The sequence below is a fragment of the Aulonocara sp. 'chitande type north' Nkhata Bay genome, linkage group LG13, assembly GCF_057382095.1.
Source record: "Aulonocara sp. 'chitande type north' Nkhata Bay isolate Kocher_YH1m ecotype deep benthic linkage group LG13, A_spYH_male_GT1.1, whole genome shotgun sequence".
NCBI classification, from domain to species: Eukaryota; Metazoa; Chordata; class Actinopteri; order Cichliformes; family Cichlidae; genus Aulonocara; species Aulonocara sp. 'chitande type north' Nkhata Bay.
The window spans coordinates 10,837,405-10,861,804 of NC_141356.1; the positions used below are offsets into that span (position 1 = coordinate 10,837,405).

The 24,400-nt window shown below is 45.5% G+C and overlaps 1 protein-coding gene, 1 long non-coding RNA gene and 2 other non-coding genes across 11 annotated transcripts in view; all 4 read left to right on the plus strand.

Moving 5' to 3' along the window:
• The first annotated feature begins 473 nt into the window (after nt 1–473).
• On the plus strand, nt 474–16,265 carry LOC147315702 (uncharacterized). 5 transcript variants are annotated; one of them, XR_015124389.1, is made up of 5 exons: nt 474–676; nt 803–886; nt 6,005–6,313; nt 6,417–6,524; nt 6,630–16,265. It is a non-coding gene; the product is annotated as an uncharacterized LOC147315702 (long non-coding RNA). The 5 variants fall into 5 exon arrangements; XR_015124386.1 differs by adding an exon at nt 4,739–4,965 and having other exon boundaries at nt 5,061–16,265; XR_015124387.1 differs by having other exon boundaries at nt 6,005–6,524.
• Nucleotides 4,114–4,186, plus strand: trnai-uau (transfer RNA isoleucine (anticodon UAU)). The gene has a single exon. It is a non-coding gene; the product is annotated as a tRNA-Ile (tRNA).
• trnat-agu (transfer RNA threonine (anticodon AGU)) lies at nt 5,260–5,333 on the plus strand. Its single transcript has one exon. It is a non-coding gene; the product is annotated as a tRNA-Thr (tRNA).
• A 2,694-nt stretch (nt 16,266–18,959) lies between the features above and the next one.
• LOC147315705 (uncharacterized) overlaps nt 18,960–24,400 on the plus strand; it is a 36,298-nt gene continuing 30,857 nt past the window's right edge. The window contains exon 1 of one of the 4 annotated variants that reach the window (XM_086258684.1): nt 18,960–19,706. In XM_086258684.1, coding sequence (XP_086114810.1) covers nt 19,247–19,706 — 460 coding nt within the window. In that variant the 5' untranslated portion in view covers nt 18,960–19,246. The remainder of the gene's footprint in view (nt 19,707–24,400) is intronic. The other 3 variants (XM_086258685.1, XM_086258686.1, XM_086258687.1) reach the window with 3 other exon arrangements.

Sequence of the window (24,400 nt, forward strand, 5' to 3'; positions counted from 1 at the left end):
TAACATTTAACATTTACATTTAAATATAATATTTACATTTAACATTTAACATTTACATTTAAATATAATATTTACATTTAACATTTAGCATTTAGATTTAACATTTAACATTTAGATTTAACATTTAGCATTTAGATTTAACATTTAAAATCCTGTTTTAAATATGAAAAGTTACAAATATTTTACTAAATGTTGTAAAAAATGACTCGAAAAAACATGTTTTTGTAAGATTTAGAGCTAAATGTGGAAAAATGTTGCTGTTAATTTCGGCATGTTTCAGTTTACAAACGGCGCCCCATACGATAACACGCCCGTGTGCTGCTCTGAGGCACTTTTTACATCTTCAAGGCTACGGTGTACGAAATATGAGCAAATGTGCATGACACGAATTCAAACGTGCTGCAGATGTGTGTCACAGGTTGATCTGGCTGTAGGCTGTGGCACTTGGCCAGAGGTGGCGCTGTTTGACTCGAGTCCATGTTAGTGCACAAAGTAAACTGCACGCTGTAGTTGTGAAGCAAAAACGCTGAATTCGGAGAAATAAACCGTGCGAGGGGAACGATGACGACGACAAGAGTCTCCCGATCGTTTACTCTTGCTGTCCTGTGAACAACATCGGCGTGGTGTTACTTGTTTGCTGTTTTCGCGATCGCGTCGCGCATGAGGATATCACCAGGTAAACTCGCCACATTTTTAAACATTTTGTCGTTCAACAGCATCAAGACTGACGGAGTGTGTTTGAGATAACCTCACAAGTGTCACAGATGACACATTTGCCGTTTTTTTGCTGGTTTGTCGGTAGGAGCTCCTGAAACGCAAGACTGCCGCACATCTGTCCGACCAACGCCAGTTGATCTAAACGCCAGTAGATCTGGAACACCGGAAGGTAGAATGATTTTGATTTAATGCCGTATATGGAAGAAAACACACGTGTGTATAATCTTCAACTGTCAAACTTCATAATTTCATTAAGAACATCCCATTTATTTACTTTATTTGCTTTTACAGTTTGCTTTGGCTCATACTCCACCTGCTCTGTCCGATCAGTTTTGCAGCTTTTGCGTGACTCTGAGCGGAGAGCAAAGGTCACACGTCACAGTTCATCCTGCTGCTTCGATTAGCAGTCACAACATCAATAAACCGTGACCCACTTCCACCGCAGCCGTACAGGCCCGAGCCATAACATTACCTCCACCATGTTTGACGTGTGATGTGGTATGCTTCAGACCACCAGCTGTTTCTCTCCTCTATATTCAGGCAGCCATGAAACTGTTTTTCAGTAAACTGTTCAATTACTGTGATAATGGAGGCCTGTATGAAAGTGTCACTGTCTAAATGAACCTGTCTGTAGATGGAAATATTAACAGCAGGTGTGTAAACATCCACTCTAGTCTAAGACACTCATCCTTTGCTGATCTCTAGATGTAAAACCAAAAGTTTCCAATGAGGAGTCATGATGGGAGAGCTCTGAGTTAATGGCATTAAAATGCAGAATATGAAGGAACATGTTTATTAAAAACGCCAGCCTCGTGTACCAACTTCACAGGAAAAAACATCAGCTGGTGTTCTCATTTATACTGCAGTAAAACCACAAAACTCCCACCAGAAGTCACACTGACAGAAAGGAGCAGAGAAACTGTAGCGGTATCACACCTACCATCTCTCTGCTACGTGGCACAGATGTCCTGTTTGAACATGTTAATCAGTTTACTGGTTGGATTTAAAAAACCTTTCAACATTTCTGTTCATTCGTGTGCCACACAGACAGTAACAGAGTACATGTGCCGCCGTTACGTATTTAAAATACTAAATATGAGTAACTGCATTCTGTTACAGTTATCGTTTAAAAAGGTGGTATTCAGAATACAGTTACTTTGTTGAAATAAAGGGATTACATGGCGGTACTTTCCTGTTTCATATGTTCGGCTATGCCCTCTCTGTTTTTGGTAATTCCACACTGGTGGAAACCCAAACAAAACACGCATTAAGAGGCTCTAATGTCTGTGTCTCAGTCTCACTGCTCATGTCACCCCTACTTGCAGCAGCATAATGATGTAAAGAAATATTTTTAAAAATCAGTGCTCAAAAAATGATTTAATATGAAGGCAACAGGCAGTGTTACAGGCATAGCGCTAAAGAATTGAGCCTGATGGGCGGTGTAGTCCAGCTGTAAGTAAGCTGTTAAGACTCGACTATACGCTGTGTTCGTGTTTCCTCTGAAACAATAAGTTTGGTTGCAGCAGCCTTTCAACGCCTCTCTCTGTCTCCCGCTAGCAAAGTTGACCCAGACAACAAAGTAAAGCTAGTTTTCAGCTACGAGCCCGACACGAACCCGACGTATTAGCCAGAGGTCCCTTTACTACGGCTCGGAGCTGTTTTATATACGTGCCGAATAGTTTCTATACGAGATCGCTGCAAAAAGTGCAGCCTTACCTAATGTGCACCTACTGTTACTCATTTATATTAAGATTTAAACATCTAGCTGGTGTTGGTGTGGAGAGTAGCCTTCAGTAATAGTAATAAATCACACAGCAATAGGACATTCATGTAGCTGTAAACAGCATGATAATATATTAAGTAATCCAAAGAATTCAGAATATGTTACAAAATACATTTTGGGGCCTGTAATCTGTAATCTGTAGTGGGATACATTTTAAAAGTAACCTTCCCAACACTGCACACAGGTGAGAAATATAACTGTAAATGGTCAAAGGAGCTTGCAAAGAAAAGCGTCTGGACTTCTTTCAGTTGCTTGAAGACGTTTCACCTTCATCCGAGAAGCTTCTTCAGTTCTAAGGTCAAATGGTGGAGAGTCCCAGATATAAACCTAGTGGGAGTTTCCCCCAAAGAGGGACAAAAGGACCCCCTGATGATCCTCTAATCACATGAGCCAAGGTGTGAAAGCGGGTGTGGGTCCCAATCAGCCAGAGTTTTGGGTGAGCTCATTGTGAAACCTGGCCCCACCCTATCATGTGATTTCCTGAGGTCAGAGGCAGCCTGAGAGGAGTCTGAGTACTGATGACTGAACTGAAGTCGAAGCAGGGCCTGGCTGTTCTTTGGTGCAATACTGATTTCTACCACAAGATGGTGCAGTGACTGAATCTAACCCGTGACAGCTGAGGAGCTGTGATGTCACTGGTTAAAGTGTCAGCCTTACAGCAGAGATGAACCTTTGGACCCTTCCTCATCTGTAACAGCTTTACAGACTGTGGCGCTGTGGGTCCCAGCAGTGCCTTGCAGCTGTTGTGCAGACGCAGAGTTTCAGGGTTCAAGTTCCAGCTGTGCATAAAGCCTGAAAGCTGTCGTTGCCTTGCCTTGGTGGGTACCAGAGGACGGGGATGCCTACTGGGGTCAGCGGGGGAGCTGGCCCTAGGGAGGGGCATCCTCCCCTCCCTCCTTTTCCTCCCCATCCCCGGCTACCTCCCTCTTCCCGCTCCACCACACTCACCCACACAGGTAGGGCCTTGGGGTGCGGGTGTGTCACCAGGGTGCAGGGGAGACATCCCCCCCCCCCCTCTGTCCTCTTCTGGCCACCTTTATCTCACAACTTAGACATCCACATTACTTACACTCTCATGACACACACATGTATATAGGGCCTTGAGGGTGGGCACGTTAACGGCGTCCAGTGGACGGTCTGTGTACTCAAACCTACCTCTGGCGCTGGTGCTGGTCGATCAAATGGACCAATACGGCAATGCCACGATGATCCATTTGGCAAAGTAAATCCATTGGGTCTCCTTGTTGGTCTTCAGACAACAATTCTGATGGCTAAAGAACCAAATGGGACAGGCGGAAAAAAAAAAAGAAAGCTGTCGTTAACTGTGGCTCTGCAAACGTGGCTCAGCAGGTAGTTTCTCTCAGGAAGTGCTGTTTGTGTAGAGGCTGGTTTTCTGTGACCTGCACAGTGACACAATCACTGATGATGTCACTGTTAATACGTCCAGAATCACAGTCGTGACATCGGCGTCTTATTGGTCAGAAGGTTTTTCCTCCTAAGGAAAGCCGCTGTCGTAACGAACACTTTGATGTCATGTTTCTGCGCATTTTCAACGTGTCCAACTTTACAGATGACTCCTGACTGATGACCAGCTGTCAGGTCAGCTGACTGCAGCGCTGTGGCTGAGCAGGTGAAAGCACCTGTCTTATAAACAGGAGGTCCTGGGTTCAAATCCCAGCAGTTCCGCTGTCAGAGTGTGGTCCCCTTAAAACTGTACAGGTGTCCTTTACTGGTTTGATTGCTGGTTTTACCCCAGTTTAAATCGTGGATGCCTCACAACCTCCCACACTAACACAGAGATCAGAGTGTTGGTGTGTTTAGGTGGACCCCATCTGACACAAGTCACCATAAAGCATCTGCACGTCTAAGGAAAGTGCTTCCTTTATTAGCTCCTTAGCAGAAGAGACAGGCCCTGCCAAGTAGTCACCGGGAGTGAGCTGGTACATACCTGAGCGCCCAGCCCCGGACACCAAGAACCACCAACACACCGACCCCTGAGGGCATCAGTTACCGGCAGGGAGTGTGGTGAGGGGAGATAGGCCTTTGGAGGGCCTGGGAGTTCCCAGAGAGGTGGAGTGTAAGACCCGACCTGACATATAGACACAGACACAAACATGCATTCCCACCCTCATGCACACATATACAAATACTCAGCACTCACCCAACGTAGGGATAGACATACATGGACACTGTACACACAATCACACTCCCCAAACAAACTCTATACCCCGGGTCCAGGTACCCTCGCCCCTGGAGGGGGAAACGGCACCTACACCCAGGAGATGTTACAGGTGGAGGCAAGCAGACCGCAGCAGCAGGGAGGCCCCGCATCCCAGATCCCAATTGGACGGCCAACACCTCCTCCCAGCCCCCCGCCCCGATGGCCAGCAGAGAACAGGGGTGTGTGAAGACCCCAAACCTCCCTCCTCTCGCTCATGTGCAGTGTTGCTGCGTGTTGTTCTAAGGTGCATTTAACTGATCAGTTTGCATTAATTCTAATGTTTCTGGCCAACATCAGCAGCCTTTACAGTTATCATTATGTTTTTTACCAAACACACAGGCTGAACTGAGATGTTGGATGGACGGCGGTTTAACCGTGACCGTGGCAGCGAGGTGGGAGGTGATCGTGGGCCGTTCACCTTTTCTTCGTTCCACATCCGGAGGCAAAGTCGTCTGAAACTGAAGAAGTCAGAAAACAGTTTGACCAGCTTTAAGGCCACACCTTCCTGCAGGCGGTCATGTGATCCACACACATGCAAGGCGCTGTGGCTTAGATGGTTAAAGCGCCTGTCTAGTAAACAGGAGATCCTGGGTTCGAATCCCAGCAGTGCCTTAGTGCTGCGCTTTTTCCAAGTTTAAGCTAACGCAGAAAAGAAAGCAGCAGCAAGAGCCGATCGCAGTCGTCACTGTTAACAGAGCTGAGGACGTCTGTGGAGACGCTGTCACGGGTCCTCATAAGTTCCTCTATGCAAACAGACACACACTCAGGGGTCAGACAGAGGAGCCTTTGTGTCCAGTCGCAGTGAATGAAGCCTCACACAGAACAAACACACTCCCACCACTCTATAAACACAGCGAGCACTGTTTACCCAGCATCCTCTCTGTTCGCTCTCCAAGCACCAAAGAAACAAGCCTCAGCACTGAGGCGCTGCTAGGATTCGAACCCTCATTAGACAGGCGCTTTAACCAGCTCAGCCACGGCACTGCACACATGCACACCTGGTCACAGGGATTTAATCCAGATTAGCCTAAAGTCAGCTGTGATTCGTGCGGATGAAAACACTCAGTTTACTCTGAAACTTCACTAAACCAGCTGAACTTTAAGCAGCTGACTATGAGACTGAACTCACAGCTCCATCCTGGACTGCATCACTCGGCCGTTTCTATCATTTCTCTTACATTTGCAGTTAAAAGGCTCCAACATTTATTGTACCCTGAGAGTTTGTGAGGACGGTCAGTTATTAATCTGAGCTTTAAGCTCTGTTTGTTTTCTTATTCATTCAGGAGAGCAGAAGGAGAGCAGCGAGAGTCAACGGGAAGAAAAGAGGCGACACTGAGGCCTCGAATGTGCAGAGCAGAAATGAAACGAGGGGAAGACGAAGCTGAGGCTGAGGAGCAGAGAGACGAGGAAGAGATCCAAAGACTCGGTGCTGAGTCACGACAGCCTGGCTCGTGTCGCAGCACATCGATCTCCTGCAGTGTGTGTGTGTGTAATGCTGGTCCAGCATGACACAGCTTCTTTGACTTTCTATCGCCTTCTTGCAAGCGTCACCGTTCTCCCAGGTGTTAAAGGGAGGTTCACACGACTCACAGGTCATGTGATCATTCCTCCTGACATCATCAGTTTTTTGACTAAAAAAATTTATTTCTTTTACTTTTAGTAGAAACTTTTAGTAGAAACTTCATGTCCCTACAGAGAGCTTTGCAAACCCAGCGTCAGACTGCAGAGGCCTCTGACTGCCACCTGATCCAGAAGCTGAGCCCACCTGACCTCGTGAGCTGAGATTTCCCTGTCCTGGCTGAGGTAACACACTCCTTTATTTTCTGCATCATCACCATACGAGTCATTAGAATCAGCTCCGAGGAGTGTCTGCTGCTGAAGTCTCAGACTGTTTGGTTTCATTTTCAGTAACATTTCTGAATCTTCTGCTCAGAAATGTGAAACTTAAGGATGCGTCAGGCTGATCTGGGTTCAGATAAGATGACTGCTGGGTAAAACTCACTGAGCTGCCTTTCCTCCCTCCTCTTCCTCGTTATAAGATTCTTACTGACTGTGGTGGATGTTTGGACAGTGAGTCTGTGGACGCCTCGCACATGTGACGGAGGATAAATCAAAGCTCAGACAGACATTTCCATGATGCTGACGCCAAGCCCCGCCCACCTCGCAAATATCTTCCACCAGCTCTGCAAAATATTTCCAGCAACAACACCTTCAATCCATCAAAACACACACAGACACACACAAAAACACACACTTAGTTTGTCTCCTCTCCAGTGACTCATGACTGAGCGTATTACACCAGCAGTGTGCGTGCGTGTGTGTGTGTGTGTGCATGTGTGTGTGCATGCGTGTGTGTGTGTGCATGTGTGTGTGCATGCGTGTGTGTGTGTGCATGTGTGTGTGTGTGTGTGTGTGTGTGTGTGCGTGTGTGTGTGTGTGTGTGTGCATGTGTGTGTGTGTGTGCATGTGTGCATGTGTGTGCGTGCGTGTGTGTGTGTGTGTGCGTGTGTGCGTGTGTGTGTGCATGTGTGTGTGTGCGTGTGTGTGTGTGTGCATGTGTGTGTGTGCGTGTGTGTGTGTGCATGTGTGCGTGTGCGTGTGTGTGTGTGTGTGCGTGTGTGTGTGCGTGTGTGTGTGTGTGTGCGTGTGTGTGTGCATGTGTGTGTGTGTGCATGTGTGTGCGTGTGTGTGTGTGTATAAATAGAGAAAGCGTGGGGGATTACGCAGCATTTTTAACTTTGTGTACTCGTTGTGTGTTGTGACCTTCAGACCCGTCACAGGTGCTGATTTGCAGTCTGACAGTTACACAACCACAGGCAGCAGCGCAGACTGCAAATCAACAATGATGACAAACTCATCCGTGTTTGATGTGTAGTAACGACGCTGGATTCATGATTCCTTGGCAGCTTTGTTTACTATGTCACTGAGCAAACAATACATGCAAGCAGCTTGACTCCCGGGGGGGCGGGTCTAGACATTCCCTCGCTGCGTGCGTGCACAGTGTACTACTTTGAACAGGTATAGGAAATCCCCATTAATGAACAATACTAGTCAGATGTTCTACAGTCCCTGTTAACCCTCTGTGTTGACCCGGAGATGTCATGGTCCTGGAACTGAGCTTCATTATTCTCTGATTTCATTTTGGTTCTTCTTCTTTTCTCAGGAGGCCTTTGAGCTCGGTCTTTGTTCTTGCACTTTTGCATTCTGGGTTTGATTTGATTTCCCTCGTGTTCATCTACAGTCCTCGTATTCAGTCTGTTCTCCTCCTGCTCTTCTGCATCATTATTTTATTTACTAAGTCACTTTACAGCAAATAAAAGACTCTCACAAATCCACGTTCAGCCTGCTGCACAGCATTTCCACAGGAGGGGTCGAGAAACGGTGCTTTCACCCTGCAGAGGCCAAGCAGGAGCAGCCGACAGCGGTCACATGGACGTATTTCTCACTGGGATTTGCTGCTTGTTTTCAGTTTCTGGAGTTTTTTCTTCCTGCTGGAGAGACGATCCACAGTAACTGACTTTATTAAAGCCGCACAGGAAGAAACCAGCAGCAGCTTCATCCTTCCCTCAGTGTGAGCAGCTGTCAGCTCTGTGAGGATCCTCAGGAAGACGTCTCCTCAGCTGAGGGCGGCTCTGCGGAGGCCCGTCCGTGACTGATGGTGTCCTGCTGTGTGGTGTCAGATCCAGGTGTGCTTTCACTGCACTGACAGTGTGTTTGCATCGTTGTCATGCTGGAACAGGAAGCTGCTGTCAGTCAGATGTTCCCAGATGTTCCTGCGTGGTGGATCAGACTCTGTGATTCATCAGTTTATCAAAGATCTCCAACAGCTCTGACTGAGCTGCAGCTGAAACCATGACAGAGCCTCCACCCAGCTTCACAGATGGCTGCAGACTGTTGGACCTCCTCCTCACCTCCTCGTACAAACTGACCATGATGTGGCTCCATCTCTCCATCACACCTGTTCCTCTCGTCTTCAGTTCTTGTGTCATTTTCAGACCTCAGCCTTTCCTCCTGTTTCCCTTCTCTGACACATTCATGAAAGACGTGACTTTCAGATATTGTTCATCTACAGGGAGTTTTTAGGTCTCACATTTCTTCTTCTTCTGTCCAGTTTCCTTAATATTTTAGGGACACGCTGCACAGCATGTTGAGATATGCCAAGTTTCAACTAACAGCTCTTTGGGAATCATCATCATCACATGTCAAACTGTGTCATCTTTGGCATTTTTCACAAATCCAATAAAGAAATGGAAACAGAGGATGTTTGTGTGAGAGGCTGCTGCTAACAGAGAGCTGAGTCGTCTCTCATTTATTGGCTCAACACTGGTTACTTGAGGTAGGAGTCTTTTTATGCTTTAATGATTCATAGGTCAGATTTAAGTGGCCTAATAAGCAAATAACACCCCTCTGATAGGTCAGGTACAAGGACTGGACCAAAGACTCTTTAGAAAGGTGGAGAACTTTGGCTCAAAAGCACTTTAACTTTATTCCGGCTCCTTGGGAGCAAAATCTAAAGAAACCAGTTGTGGCTTTGTCCCAGACCAGGATCTGTGCTGTACAGCTGATCAGTGGTTCAAACCTGAGGTTCAGCAGAAGTCAGGTTTTTGACACAGAGTGTGAGCAGCTCGTCGGGGTAAAAGGATTCAAAGTGACCTCAGTAAGTGCAGTCACTAGGTCTTTATAAAGGTACCTGGACTGACGCTGCGGCCCTGAGAGGACGTGACAGTTCTGCCTGGTTCTGGACCTCGCTGATGTCTCTCAGGCTCTTCAGTAAGCCCTCAGTTTTCTCTGTGTCCTCTGCTCTCTGCGAGACGTTTGCCAAATGTTCCTCAAACACTCTGTAAACAGTCCACGCCGTTCTTAGGCAACCGCTGCTAATCAGAGCAGCTGCCATCATCCTCCTCATCATCATCGACTAAAGATAACTCTGTATGTCAGCAGCATGCAGCAACTGGGTCAACACTCACACCAATCCACCAGTTAGCACTGGTTTACCCTGGAAACAAAATAAAGCATGAAATAGTGATTTAATCACACGTTGCTTCAAGTGTCTGGTCACAGACACATCCTGGTTTCTATCACGTTGTCCACTGAATGCTGCTGTGCTAACTCTGTGTGTAAAACTGTGTAAGACTCAAACATGCTCACAGTGGAAACCACATCGCTGTATCGAAGCTTCATCACCTCACTGTTTTTAACCCAGCTGCAGTTCCTCTAACGTCCAGCAGGGGCTCCAGCAGTGAGTCAGTGCCATAGACTCCCATGTTAAAATCTGTGTGTTAAAAGCCTGATACAAAACCTGTTTTGGTCTCTAAAGATAATTTCCCCTTCATGACACCTGCACAGGTGGAGGATGATTTTATAACTCACCTGTTTAAACTGGATCAAGGCTCAAAGCTTTATAGGATCAATCCAAATAACTGCTGATGGCCTTTGTGGCTCAGTGTCAGCACTTTGATCGGACTGTTCTCCATCTACACCTCTGCAGCCGTGTTAACAGGCCGCACAAGTTTGTGTTAGTGTTTGATGGAGGGTGTGACCATTAAACAGAGCTCCAGCAGAGACTGGTCACATGCGCAGTGATTCACCTGTTGGCGGTGACTCAGACTCCCAGTAAACCCCCAGTCAGCTGACGGCTGTTTCCAGTGCAAACAGTGGAGACCGTCTGCTGTGATGTGGAGGTCACAGAGGCAGTGACGGGGTTTCACTCGCCCACTCAGAGCTGAGGCTGGGGGTGGATTCATTTCTCTGCTCATTTTGATGGAACATCTGTCGTCTTGTTGTTGGGCTCTGGGAAACCAAAGACTTTTTATTGTTATGATTACAACAAAACGTATTAACCGAGAAAATCGTCGGAACATTAACAAATCCTGACATTTCAGTAGTTTCAGATCTGACTCACACACTGCAGGTTGTGTGACTTTTGCGTAAGAAACTTTGCTTCTGAACATGACTGAACCTTAAATAATCCACCCCTGATTAGCAGGTAATCATTTCTACTGTGTTTCAGTACCTGATGTGGAGAGTCATTGTATTTCAGCAGGTATAAAACAGGTTATAATAGGTTAAAAAATAACCGCTTTAAATACAGAGCGAAGAAACAAGTGGGTGATTGCAGGATGGCGGTGTCCATCTTTTATGTACAGTCTATGACTTGGACCATATAGAGGCTAGAGGAGACGAAGCGTTATCATGGCAGACACGGTACTTTAGCTGCAACTGGCTCGGGGAGGTTTTGCTCTTTTACTCTGTTGATACTCCGTCCTTACACTTCTGCGCCTCCTGCAGTTACTGTGGTATTTCTGTGGTATCTGATGTAGCGTCTGAGGATCCTTCTCCTGGTTGTGTGCTGTTTTAACAGGGCTCTGTAAGAGCTCAGGCTGCTGCACAGAAGAGCTAAAATGTTTAAAGTGGATCTTTTCTGTTTTCCTCATTTCCTGTTTCATGTTCACAGTAATGAGCTCGGAGTGAGCTGTGATCACTGTGAGCCCAAACACACTCAGTTTATCACAGCTTTTTCTACTCTTGGATCTGAATGATGTCATAAAGAAGGGATATCCCTAAGATGGTCAGGGACAGAAGCTCCACCCACCTCTGGTTTAAAGTTGATTAAGGGGGAGGGGCTAAGACAGCTTGTTTCAGCTGGGATGAACTGAGGCTCAGTGTGAGATAAAGAAGGATTATTTTGGACTTTAAATCATGCAAATCTGCTGTAGCAGTAAAAATGAGCAGAACTTGCTGCACAAACCCTGTTTATCTTACCGTAGCATCATTACTGGAGTGCATGAGGTCCAGTCAGTGTATGACGCTTAACAACATGAGACACTGAGATCTTTACTGTGGTCCAGGTAGAGCTACACCTGTCCAGGTCAGGTGAAACTAAACTCTTAAAGCTGTTTTCTTATTTGAAAATTAAACTTTGTGATTATTTACATGAGGGTGGAGCCAGGATGACCCGTGCCATCCCCGGCACGCCGCCCCTCCTTTAATGATTGTGACACTGAGCTTGGGTCAGGTTTCAGTTTCAGTGTTCAGACTGTGACGGTTCGTCTGCGTGGGTAAAATCCACTCGTGGATCTCTGAGTTTCACAGACGTTGGTTTTGGTTAACCCGTGAAGATTTATCTCCTTATGACTCACATCACTATGATTTCATGTTCGTTCACGCTCTCAGCAGTCACCTCAACTTTCTCTTTTCACGGCTGTTTCACTTCTTTATAACCAGAGACAATAACAGTTTATTGTCTTTACACTGAGGACGTGTTTCTGAGTCAAAGGCTTAAGCAGAACTAAAACTGAAGTTTAGTCATCAATCATTTAAATAAAGGAGATGATTCAGATCTTACTGAAGGGACAGTTCTGTAAATATGCAGCCTCCTCGGCTCCTCTCACATGTGATCACATGCTGGCCTGCTGTGCGTGTGAAGCAGCCATAAATGCTGTGACATATATATTCACATGTTATATATAGAGTCTGGCCTGTCATCAGCATGCTGTGTAACTGTATATGTGACCCTGTCAGGCCACCCTGGATATCTCTGCATTCCTCCTAAAGCAGCGTTTCTTTGCACTGATGCCCATGTGTGAGTTAGCTCATAGATCATTTCCTCTTTATGTTTCTGCTTCACTGCATTCAGGAGGAAATATTTACATTTTGCTTTATTCTTTTAGAGATTAAATTCCTAAATAATTTGCATGTTAATATTTTGCTCCGACCCTGAACCACAACATCCTCATTAAAGTCAACTTGGGACCTTTGTCGGCGCTTGACTCTAAATAATCACACACAGCGCTGTCCTCTCCTTCCTCTGTGTCTGATGCTCGGATTAAATGTGGCCACAGTTCCTGATGATGAAACATGAGAGGTGTAGGAGGACAGAGCACCACCTCTCCTCATCCATGTATAACAAAGCCTAGAAGTGATCACAGAATTTTAAATGGCAGTAAAAATAGCACAAGTATGGTGACCTCAACTAATGTCAAAAACACATTTTCATTTCTATTTATTGTGGAATTGAGCAGCTATGAACAGGAAAGACTGAGATAATGCTCAAAGTAATCATATAATGGAACAGCCCTGATAGCTGACAGGGTCAAAATACAGGTCAGCGGGTTAGGAATCCAGCTGTGGGCCTTCCACTCTTGGAGCTCTGCTTTTTGTGACCATCATGTCTGACATGGGTAACATGTCCAAGTGTGCCATCACTGTACAAACCACATCCTGCTCTGCAGGAGGCATCGTACGAATGTTTCTCTGGAGGAGCAAAGCCCTGCTGGGCGGCATTATCGTATTCCAGTATTCATCACAGTGTTCTAACTGGTATTTCTCTCTCAGTGGTGGAAATATCCCGGCTAAAGAATGAGTGTATGAAGAGGTCAAGTTGTGCCTGCAGTCTTATAGATGTGGGTCAGTACTCAAGCTCTCGAGGTTACTTTGCTGTTAAGCTGTTGATGCAGTCACTATAATTTGTGTGTGAAAGAAATTTTTTTTAAAAGCAATCATGAGCCAAAGCAGCAGAACTGAAATGATGCCATTTACTGCTTAAGAAAGTTGTAGCTGGGTTGTTGTGAGTAGGTGAGGCTAGGAAGTAGAGATGGGCGTGAGCAGCTGACTGGATGACTTTACAAGCTGTCGTTGCTTTGGTCACCAGTTGTTTTATCTAATTGTCAACATTTTAATTGATGCCCAATGGCGCTGAATTGCTGTGATCTGTTTCTGTGGGTCGGATCTTGTTGTTCACACTATTATTGTTCTTTTAAAAGCCAAAGGATGACTGGAAGGATGTGTGCATGAAAACACACACACACACACACACACACACACACACACACACACACACACACACACACACAGAGCTTGGAGAGAGTAGAGAAAAGGAAAGCTCAAACCCACAGACCATGGTGGGAGGAGCCAAACATAAAAGCAGCATGATCCTAGACCATAATAATAAAACGCACCACAACAGCTCAGTGAACTATTTGGTAAATGGCCTGTATTTGTATAGCGCTTTACTTTATTTGTTGAATAAAGTCTTAAATCGCAGGTGCTGAAAAGTAGTCATCTGCTCACAAGCTATTGTATTTCTTTGTGTGGGTTATTTCTTCATCAGATGCACAGATCAGATAAAAAGGCCAGAGGATGGTCAGTATGATAAGGAAGTTTGGAAGTGATATCTCTGAAATGACAAAATGAGATCCCGCTGCAGTTGAAACAGGTCAGGCTGCAAACACAAGAGATCCATCAGAGATAGTGAAAACATTACAAGTGTCCAAAACAACAGTTTGGGTCCATTATCACATCTAAAGAAGCGACGGAGCTGAATGCCTTAAATGATCTGTGAAAACAACTGTGGACAGTGAGAAGAGGATTCTGTCAAGAACATCTGCTTACAGCTTTGTCCACACTGACAACAAGACTTCCAAACTTTGGATGACATTTGGTAACTTCTCTGAGATCAGTGAGAAGGCAGGGTTATCCTGGTAACGGGAGCCTGGGGTGTTGGCTTTATTTTATACTCATTTTAGTTTCCTGTGAGCAAATATAAGCTTTTATATTTCTGTGTGATTCTTTAACATGACAACACTGGAGACAGAAATGTGTACCTAGACTGAGCCTTTGTTTGAATCCTTTGAAACATCAGCGCTGTAACATGAAAGCACAGTGAAAAAAATTATTATCACACCAAAAAAACCCAACAACACTGAAACGGACGTGTGCAGCACCTGGGAGAGTGCTCAACGTGCTCTGGGATCAGTGGAAATACAGAGAATAGCTCCCAAAATGATGACCTCCATCCTAAAAAGCTAACAAAAGCCAAACAGGAGCTCCGTGTCATCACAGAGACGTTTAGATGTTCAAACTTAGCATTCTTGAAAGCAAAACAAAAATCTGCTATTTATTTTCTCTTAAATGAACGTATACTTTGATTCTTAAATGAAAATGCATTGGCTCTCGTATATAATATAATATGCAATGTTTCTTACAAATACTGTTGAATGAATAATTCCTCACTGTTGTTCATTCTTCTATTAATCCTCGTCATGCTCTGTAGATATATTACCTCACTCTGTCCTGTCTGGGTCTATTACCAGCATTGGTCCCACATTACTATCCATCATCAACAGTTCACTGAGGCAAGGCTGTGTTGCATCTTATTTTAAACATGCTGAGGTAACTCCTCTGTTAAAAAAAACAGAATCTCGATCCTAGCTCTGCTAGTAATTACCGACCTATTTCAAAATTGAAAAAATTGTTGAAAATCAGTTCAGGTCTCTATTATGTCAATTACAGATTCTTGACCCTTTTCAGTCTGGCTTTCAAAAGCAGCACTCTACAGAGACCGCTCTCTTAAGAGTCTATAATGATCTGTTAATGGCATCTGACGCAGGGAACTGTTCTGTGATCATTTTGCTTGATCCTAGTGCAGCCTTTGACACCATGGACCACAAAATCCTACTTAACAGGCTCAAGGTTTTGGCTGGTGTATCTGGCTCTGCCCTAGACTGGTTTTCTTCCTACTTATCAGACAGGACCTTCTCTGTTAGGACTGATAGGTTCTCCTCTAACACTGCTGCCCTGACCTGTGGTGTCCCACAGGGCTCAGTTTTAGGTCCATTACTATTTTCTTTTTATATGCTTCCTTTAGCTAGTATCATTCAATCTTTTAGCAACCTGTCTTATCATTTTTATGCTGATGACATTCAGCTCCATATGTCCTTTAAGCCTCATCAGCTGGATAGGCTGTCCACCCTAGTCCAGTGCTTAACCCAGGTTTCTGATTGGCTTTCAAGCAACTACCTTGTTCTAAATACTAACAAGACCGAGACCATGATCATAGCTCCTCCTGAGCTACATTCTAAAATCAGTCAGGTTCTTGCCTCTTTCTGTCCATCTGTCAAGTCAAATATTCGAAATCTTGGAGTAATATTTGACTCTTCTCTGGGCCTTGACTCTCATGTAAAATCTTTGTCTCGTTCCTGTTTCTATCGTTTAAGAAACATATCTGAACTGCGACATATGGTTTCCTCAGCTGCACTGGAAAAACTCATTCACGCATTTGTGTCATCACGCTTAGATTACTGTAATTCCCTGTGTACTAGCTTGGATAAATCATCTCTCTCTCGCCTCCAGACAATACAAAACGCAGCAGCCAGATTACTAACTCGCTCTACCAAGCGTGTTCACATCACTTCCATCTTATATTCTTTACATTGGCTCCCAATAGAGTTTAGAATTCGCTTTAAAATTCTTGTTTTAACATACAGAGCACTAAATGGCCAGGCTCCAGATTACTTATCCAAGCTTCTTTTAAAATACACTGCTGCTCGTCATCTCCGCTCACAGACTCAGAGTCTCTTAGTTGTTCCCCGTACACGATTGAAGACAAAAGGGGACAGAGCCTTTCAGTCTGTTGCACCAAGGCTGTGGAACAGTTTACCACTACAATTACGTTTGCTTGACTCTGTGGATTCTTTTAAAAAACAGTTAAAAACTCTTCTGTTCAAACAAGCCTTTTGTTGATCTACATATTTTATATTTTTTACATTATTTACATTTGATCTTTTACAATGTCTATTGATTTTATTGTTTATTTTAATATTTTAATATTTGTGTACAGCGCTTTGTGATTGCCTGTCTGCGAAAAGCGCTTAATAAATAAAGTTTACTTACTTACTTACTTACTTACTTAATGTAAAAATGCTCATGAATATAAACATTTCTTCTAAGGTCGTTTTCAACAGTTGTTTCTGAGTTAGCAGCTGGAGCTTTTGATAACCAGCGAGGCACCAGAAGCCTTTCAAACTTTGAAACCAACGGGTGCTGCCCCTCGGCAGGCTTCCAGAAAATGGCTGAATAGTAAAAGAGAGGCGGGTTTTAAGGGACAGGAGCTAAACTTGTTTTTGATAAACTGAACATCTGCAGGCTGTCAGTACAACATGAATAGGGATTGTTTTTGGACTCTAAATCATATAAAGCAGGTCTGTTGCTGGAATAATCAGACGTGCAGAAACATGACTTGATCCTGGAGTATAGCAATAGGGACAAACGCATATCTGCAGACGATCTTCATTTAAAAATGAATCGTATCATAAAAACATGTCACCTGAGAGTCACCAGGAAGAGATGGAAGGAAACTGTGACATCTTGGTCGGATGTCCGGGGAAGTTCTGAAGTGTTGCTCTTTGTTAATTCCAGCGGTTAATTTAATTAATTTTTGTCGGGGGCGTGTACTCATGGGTGCAAAATGGTCCAAAAATACTCCAGAGTGTTTATTGAGAGCAGAGATCAGGTGACCCGGAGGTCCATTTTCTCATAGACAATCAGACATGTTTTTATAGCAGAGGAGTCGCCCCCTGCTGGTCAGATTTAAGACACGTCAGCTCTGGGTTCAGATTTCAGTCCAGATTAAAATCATAAAGATCCAAGAGCAGAAAAAACTGTAAAACGAGTGTTTAGAGCAGACTGAAGGAATTTCCTGTTGCCTTGCTTTGCTTTTTACGAATATCCACAGTTATTACAAGAGATCTATATGACTGGAAATAAGTATAAAAAAACACTACAGGTCCACTTTAACTGTCATCTGCAGTTAGAAACACGTGGATATCTGAATGACATTTCCTGGCTGACCTGAAAGCAGCATTTTTGCCTCTGACAGGATTGTGAAATCCTCTGATTAGTCATCTCTGATATGTAGCCTCCATTTTAAATAAGGCACCATGTGCTCTGTGCTGCACTGGAAATTTACCAACGCATTTCCTCTTTATTTGACTCTGTACTTCTGCTTTGCTGGATTTCAGAAGGATACATTGTTTTACACACTGTAAGACATTTATTCACTCTGTACTTTGCATGCTAGTATTTTTAGCGCCCTCAGTCCAGTTTGCATCATTGCTATGTCATCTCACCACTTTCCAATATATAATAAAACCCACAATATCATTTACCATAAAAGCATATAAAACCTGGTGCACAGTTGTACATTAACATACATCAGCATGATCAGACTTTAAATATTTTTTCTTAACTTTATATTATATAATGTTTACTTTTAGTGCACTTAAAAGTTAAGCTGTAAAAGTGAATGGGCTGTTAATGTAAATGACCTAAGATTAGTTAGCTGATAGCTTACCACTCCACTCTCTCATCCACTGAGGATCAGCCATGGCCCAAAATACTATGATTTTGGCATATTTAGCTATAGTGGCTATAGAAGCTTCGTTATTCCTCTATCCTTAACTTGTACTTATCACTATGGTCACTAATGTAGCATTTAAGTGATTTCTCTTGTTTATGCTGTATTTTAGTAGGTTGGTCTATGAGCACAGGCATTATTAGACCAACGTTTGTAATCATGAGGTCACTTTATGCACAGTAATGTCTGTGAGTCAAACGCTGAGGTTGCAGACTCCTCTGGACACTCAGTTTATCACACTTTTTTCTACTCTTGAATCTGGATGTGTCATTGTGGGCACCCAATTAGAAAAAAGCTTTCTTAAAATGGGAGGGGCTAAATCTGCTGTTTCAGACAGAGGATGAACTGGGTGCATAGTATCAGATAAAGGATGATTTTGATCTGTAAATCATGCAAAGCTACTCTAGTAGAGAAATGGAGCTGGAAATAAGTCCACTTTAGATATGATTTCCTAACCTAACCTTCATTTAGGAGACCAGTGTTTATCCGGTGGTCAGCCTCTACAGCAGGGGTGTCAAACTCAAATACACAGTGGGCCAAAATTCAAAACTGGAACAATGTTGCGGGCTAACATTAATATTTATTGAAAAAAAATCTTTCTCCAGATATAAGAATCAATCTTTTCTTATTGACTCAAACAAGTTTTGCTGAAAAACTGAATATGGAACAAGCAAGGCTTAATACTAAACGATATATATATAGATATTAGCTGTATAATACCAGTAGGCCAGCTCTAGTAGTAATTTGGTATGGCTTCGCGGGCCAAATGTAATTACACTGCGGGCCAAATGTGGCCCACGGGCCAGAGTTTGACACCTATGCTCTACAGGATCATTTCAAACAGGATCACGTGACTTGAATAGTTCAGTAAGGCGACTAGTTTGAGCTCCTCGCCCTCAGAGTTCACACCATCATAGTTATAAACATGTGAAAGTCATGTCAGGACAGGAGCAATCAACTTTCTGCTTTTTAGCACTTTTGTGGCGGCGTCCCATCACGCCCCGCCCACCTTCGGTGCTCTCTGATTGGTCACAGCTTGTGTCACTCTGGGGTTAAGCCGTAGGTAATTGGTCGTTGGTGTTTCCCCTTCTCCCCCACTCAGCGGCCATCTGGGGACTCGGGTCCGACTCTGTGGTGACTGTCCTGCGGTGAGCTGCTCCAACTTTGTCCGGGGTCAGAGGCAGAATACAGGCGGAGACTTCACGGTGCGGTTTCACGGCTCTTCCTGGTGGACGTGTGCAACAGGAGGTGACTGACTGAGCGGACATTTACCGGAGCTGAAACTTTTTTCCAACCTCAGGAGACCGTTTGGAGGAGGGAAAAATCAAGAAAAATGGCAGACAGCGAGGAGCATCAAGTTTCTTCCACCACTCCTATGTTCAACGACGAGGTGCACCATTACCAGGCCGAACCGGACCACTACCTCCTGGATGACGACATTGTGGACCTCGTTGGCGGGGCTAAAGACGCTTTGGAGCGGCACCGAGCTGAAGATAGTGTTCCTGACGACTTCACGCAAACTTCCCTCCCTGATCTAAAGGAGACGGTAACGTTACCGGAGCCAGCCCTCAAACCGGCAGTCCCAGACTCCACCAGCCCAGCTTCTGCCCACGAGGAGCCTGAAGTGGCCGCTCCCAAAGCCGAGCCGGCGAGTACAAAGATCGCACCGGAGCCAGAACCTGCCCCCGAGAGCGACGCCCTCCCAGTGGCCGAACCCCGAGAAGCAGCGCCATCCCCCGCAGAGGCAGCAGAGCGATCTGCGGTGACAGCGCAACCAGCAGCTCCCGCGTCGTGTGAGTATCACTGATGGATAAACGGCAGGACAGGGTTATTCGAGAGTGGAGGGACACCTTTAAGGTCTATTTTTAAAGCCTTTTACCTAAAACTCGGTGAAATGCACCTGGATATTTTTTTTCATTTTTACCGGTTTTCTGTGCACCTGAATGGGGAAAACGACCTGCAGATAAAAATAGGCGGGGTAGAGTGCTGCCTTTTCTCCCTTGGACACGTTTAACGCCTGGTCTCAGTTATGTTGTGTTAGATTGTGCTAAATTTGTGTGGATTTCTCCAGGGTGTTGTTCGCTAAGTGCTTAGCCTCTTAGCCGCCTAGCGATGCTACCCCAGAGGGGAGCGAAAGGTGCTTCATCACTGAGCCTGGCTGCTGTTTGCGCTAAATGGATGGGAGGTAGACTCCTGGAGTCACGGAGCGTGTTTTCTTTTAAAAACGAGACAGTTGCGGTGTTTTTTTGCGCACGCTTGCGTTTTTTTATGCTAGCAGGCTAGCCCGGTTTTTTTGCTGTGTTGTGGTGATGCGGCCCACCTGTTCGGACAAACAGGCGGCAGGAAGCAGGCTGTGAGCCGATGAGGTGGCAGGATTGCACCATTTATCCTCCAGTTATCCACCAGAGGCAGCCTGCTTCCTGTAACTAACGGCACTGGGGTGTTTTTGGAAACATTTCCCGGAATAAACGCGGTTTGTTCCACCGTTATCGGAGCCGTTATTGTTATTAAACCGGGCATCTGTTCTCCGCTCGCTGCGTGTCCGCGCATGCTAACGGTAGTTGCATCCTGGTTCCATTATCGGACACACCCTTTATTCCTTCTCCCCCCCCCAACAAATTAAAGCTGAAGCGTCAAAGAAATGCTGTCAGATATGTTTGGCATGAATTTTCCTTCAGACATGAGTTAAGAAAATGAGGCAGACAAATTAAATTGTGTGTTTTCTCTATTGTGTTGCGTGAGGTGGACTCCAGCGCTCTCCCCTTGTAATGCTTTATTTTATAAACCTGTAATATCGGAGTCAGAATCACAGCTAACACAAACCCGTATGAGATTGGTTCTTTGGATCTGTTTGCTCTGATTTAAGCGGCGGCAGGATAGACATGGTCGCGTCCGATAATGGAAGCATGCGCGGTTAGCAGGGAGATTAGTCACAACAAAGGAATCCGCTGTGCGTCCACTCCCTGTCGGCTTCCACACCGCTCCCAGAATAACCCCAATCAGCCTTTCATGATTTATTTTCCTACCCCGGCTACCCACACCCTCACCCACCCCCACAATCTCCACCCAAAAACCAACACCCCAGATCCCAGAAAAAAAGAATCAGCTCCAGAGGCCTCCAGATCGGCTCTGCCGCTGGCTGCTGGGGCTCGGTCCTGCTCCCGTGGCGTTTTGTGTCATGTCTGGACTGCGTAGACTTTCAGGAAGTGCTCCATTTCAGCTGCTGCCGCTGTTGTTTTTGTTTATCTGGTGGAGTAAATGTGGCTTTCGGCAGGTAAACAGGCCTGAGCTGGAGCAGCAGCAGGCAGGGTGGGGCTGCTTGGTGGGGCTGCTTGGCGAGGCCACAGACGGAGGTGGAAAAACCGCCTGTTACAGCAAGCAGCCAGAACAAAAGAGACGGAGCGAGAAAGAAATTCATCCATGTCTGAATCGATTCCATCACTGCCAGCTCCATCACACACACATTAACCTCCTGAGAGACCTGAGGCGAAAATATGTCACCGTTAAACACGATTTCCTCGGCACACAGAAACCAGGCCACACTCAGGAGGTGACCTGAGAGTAGGAGGGAGAGGAGATGTGAATTCTTCTTTAATTTTGGGCAATTTGAGATTAAATTAAGCTTTTAAATGCGTCCTTTGTTGCATTTTAGCCCGTTCTTGCCTTTCTCTTTGTTTCTGGTCCACAGTGCCCTCTTGTTTGATGCTCCTGTGTTTATTGCACGATTATAAAGTAATGAACAGCCTCGCCTCTTTTAATTACTGCGCTCAGAGCAGGCATTACATGATGAGGTGTTATTAATGTGCCCATGAAGGCCTCCAGATTTTTCTGCCTCCAGCAGCCACGACTGTTTTAAAAACCACTTTTTAATATTTGAAACGCTTCAGTAAAAACAACTGTGTCTGATCACAGGAAGCTGCCTCCACTTTATTCTGGCAGATGTATTATGACTTCAGCGCGTGCTGGAATAATCCACCTTTGTTGGAGGTTTCTGTGTGTTTATTACTGAACACACACACAAAAGGCAGCTGGATAAAATCCCTCTTTAGATCCAGTGAGATCAGTATCAGCTGAAGTGCTTCTTCAAAGCAGATTTTAAGGAACTCGAGGGTTTCTAACAGATCTGCCACACAGGACAGTGTGCAGGAGTGGAACAGTCCCGTCCCGCCTCCCTTGTATCCCTCGGGTGGTCGCCACCTCTTTAGAGCTGGGCCCGATCCAATCAGTGCTCTGGACAAAGACCCAGGGGTCCAAATCTAAGTGGTCAAATACAACAGCGTCGCTCTTCCTGCCCGAGCCGGTCGCCTCTCCTAAACTCTGCTCTTCCAACTTATCTGAGAATATTCGGTAAATAACAAACTTTAAAAAAAAGAAAAGAAACGCCCAAACTAAGAAAGGAGGGACTAAAGGCCGTGCAGCAGTCAGGTCATAGTTTAAATGTCTGAGGACAGAAGCAGGGTGTGTTTTCATGTAGTGAAGAAAACACGCCGTCTCTTTGGGAAGTTCAGCTGCTTCCTTCTGATGTTTGCTGCCCGTCTGCGTCGATGAGGCGAGTCGGCTCATTTTTAGTGTTTTTGTACCTCAGAGCCAACAAACGATCCTTTATTTTCTACAATACCAACGTTCTGCTGCTAGAGCTTTTAAAACAGCACATTTCTGATCACACGTAGAGATGTACGTGCAGCGCGAGCTGACCACGGGAGCATGCGTCATGACGAGTTACCTTTTTAAAAATATGTTTGTTTTTGCTTTGAGATAAAAACGGGCAGAAATGTTGGAGCTCGATGTTTGTCATGTTGTTTGTCAGAAGAGATGAAGGCGCTGCTGCCTCCCTCCTCCTCGCTCTCGCACAGATTCAGGTCGTCACCTTGAAAAAGGTGTTTGCGGCGAGTTTTCGTCCTTCTGCGGCGCGGTGACGGACAGGCCGTGTAATCGTTTGGGGCTCGCCGTCGGCCTACATCTCATTGTTTTGGGGTCACCTACATCCGTCAGTGTCTGTTTGTGAGGAGATGCTGGTGTGGTCAGAGTGATGGTGACGCATACGTGTGGTTAAGTGCGACTCCACCCGGCACAGCAGCCACGCCCACTCTGTTTGTATTTTACTCGGTCAGCAGCAGCTCTGAGTTCTCGTGGCGACGAGCTCGTGTTAATCTGATTTAATCCCGCCTCTTATCGCTGCGATAAGCTCAGAGCTTGTAGAGCTGTGCGGTGAAAGGTGATACCTGCCCGCGATGAACGGATTCATCAGACGAGGCAGAAAACTGTGTCATCTGTTTGTTTTCAGGCTAAAGAAGCTCTGATCCGGACTTCAGCTTTCACGTGTTCGGCTGCTGCAGACGCAAAAGTGTTTTAAAGTTGGCTGGACTGCAGACCTCTCACATCAGAGATGGAGCTCTGTCATAGGCAGACGTCTAACAGAGCACATGTCAGAATAATGCAGTCTTCTGACAGTGGCTGACTTCAGCAGTGGTAGCAGCAGGTTGGGAAACGTGTGGACTTCCTTGAAAAGGCAGAACAGACTTTGTAGAAAAGACCTCCAACTGTTTGGAAGGGGATCATCTTTCAGGGGATTCTGGGAAAAGAATAAATCTGACCTTTTTCCTTTCCCAGCAGGTACCAGAAGTGCTAGTTAGAATTCTTGGCTAACCTGGCACCAGCCAGCAGCACCTCTCTCTTTGTGACAGGAAGTTGCAAGACGGGTGGAAAATAAATCTGAAATAAGAAGCCCACGTTTCAGAGACAAAACTGCTGAAGAACGAGATGAGTGGTAGAATGGAGAATATCTAACCTGGTCCATCAGACGAGACTTACTCTGGACTGGTTTCTAACTCTGATGTCAGATGGATGACGGCGAGTGAATCGAGGAAGTGGAAGAACAGATCCATGAAAATCTGCACGCTTCCATCCGTCCTGTTTAAATTTGGGTTTATTTGGCCTTAGACGTCCCAGCCAGGCAGACGCCAGGGCTCAGAGGAAGGTCAGCGGACGTTACGGGCGGGTTTGATCTGATTTAGCTGGAGGCCAGTTTCCCTCTCAGCCTGAGCCCCGTCTCTGGGGACTGGGTCAGATTAAACATAGCAGTGTCACATGAGTCCACACAGGTCCTGGTTTGTGTCACAGAGGTTGCGTGGGTTCAGTGTGTGGACGGACTGCAGTGGTGTCTCGGGGTTTCCTCCTCTTTAAACGCGCTGCTGCGGTTGGACGAGCGCACGTTTAAGAAGGCGGAGTTTTGTGTTTAGCTCGAGCGGCGAGGAGAGATGCTTGGAGCACATTCCTCAGTCGTAAAGTGTCGGGGTTAAAGGTTCGATTCCTGCAGCAGGCCGAGGCGTCGCTGCTGCTGGTTATGATTGGTAATGCTCACACCTGCGTATTATTAATGTTGCTGTTACACTTTAGGGCTTCGGGGCTGTTAGGTGGATGTAAAATGTGTAAATGCAGAGATAAGTAGACATATGAGCAGTGGAGGAGCGTCAGCTGAGTCTGGGAG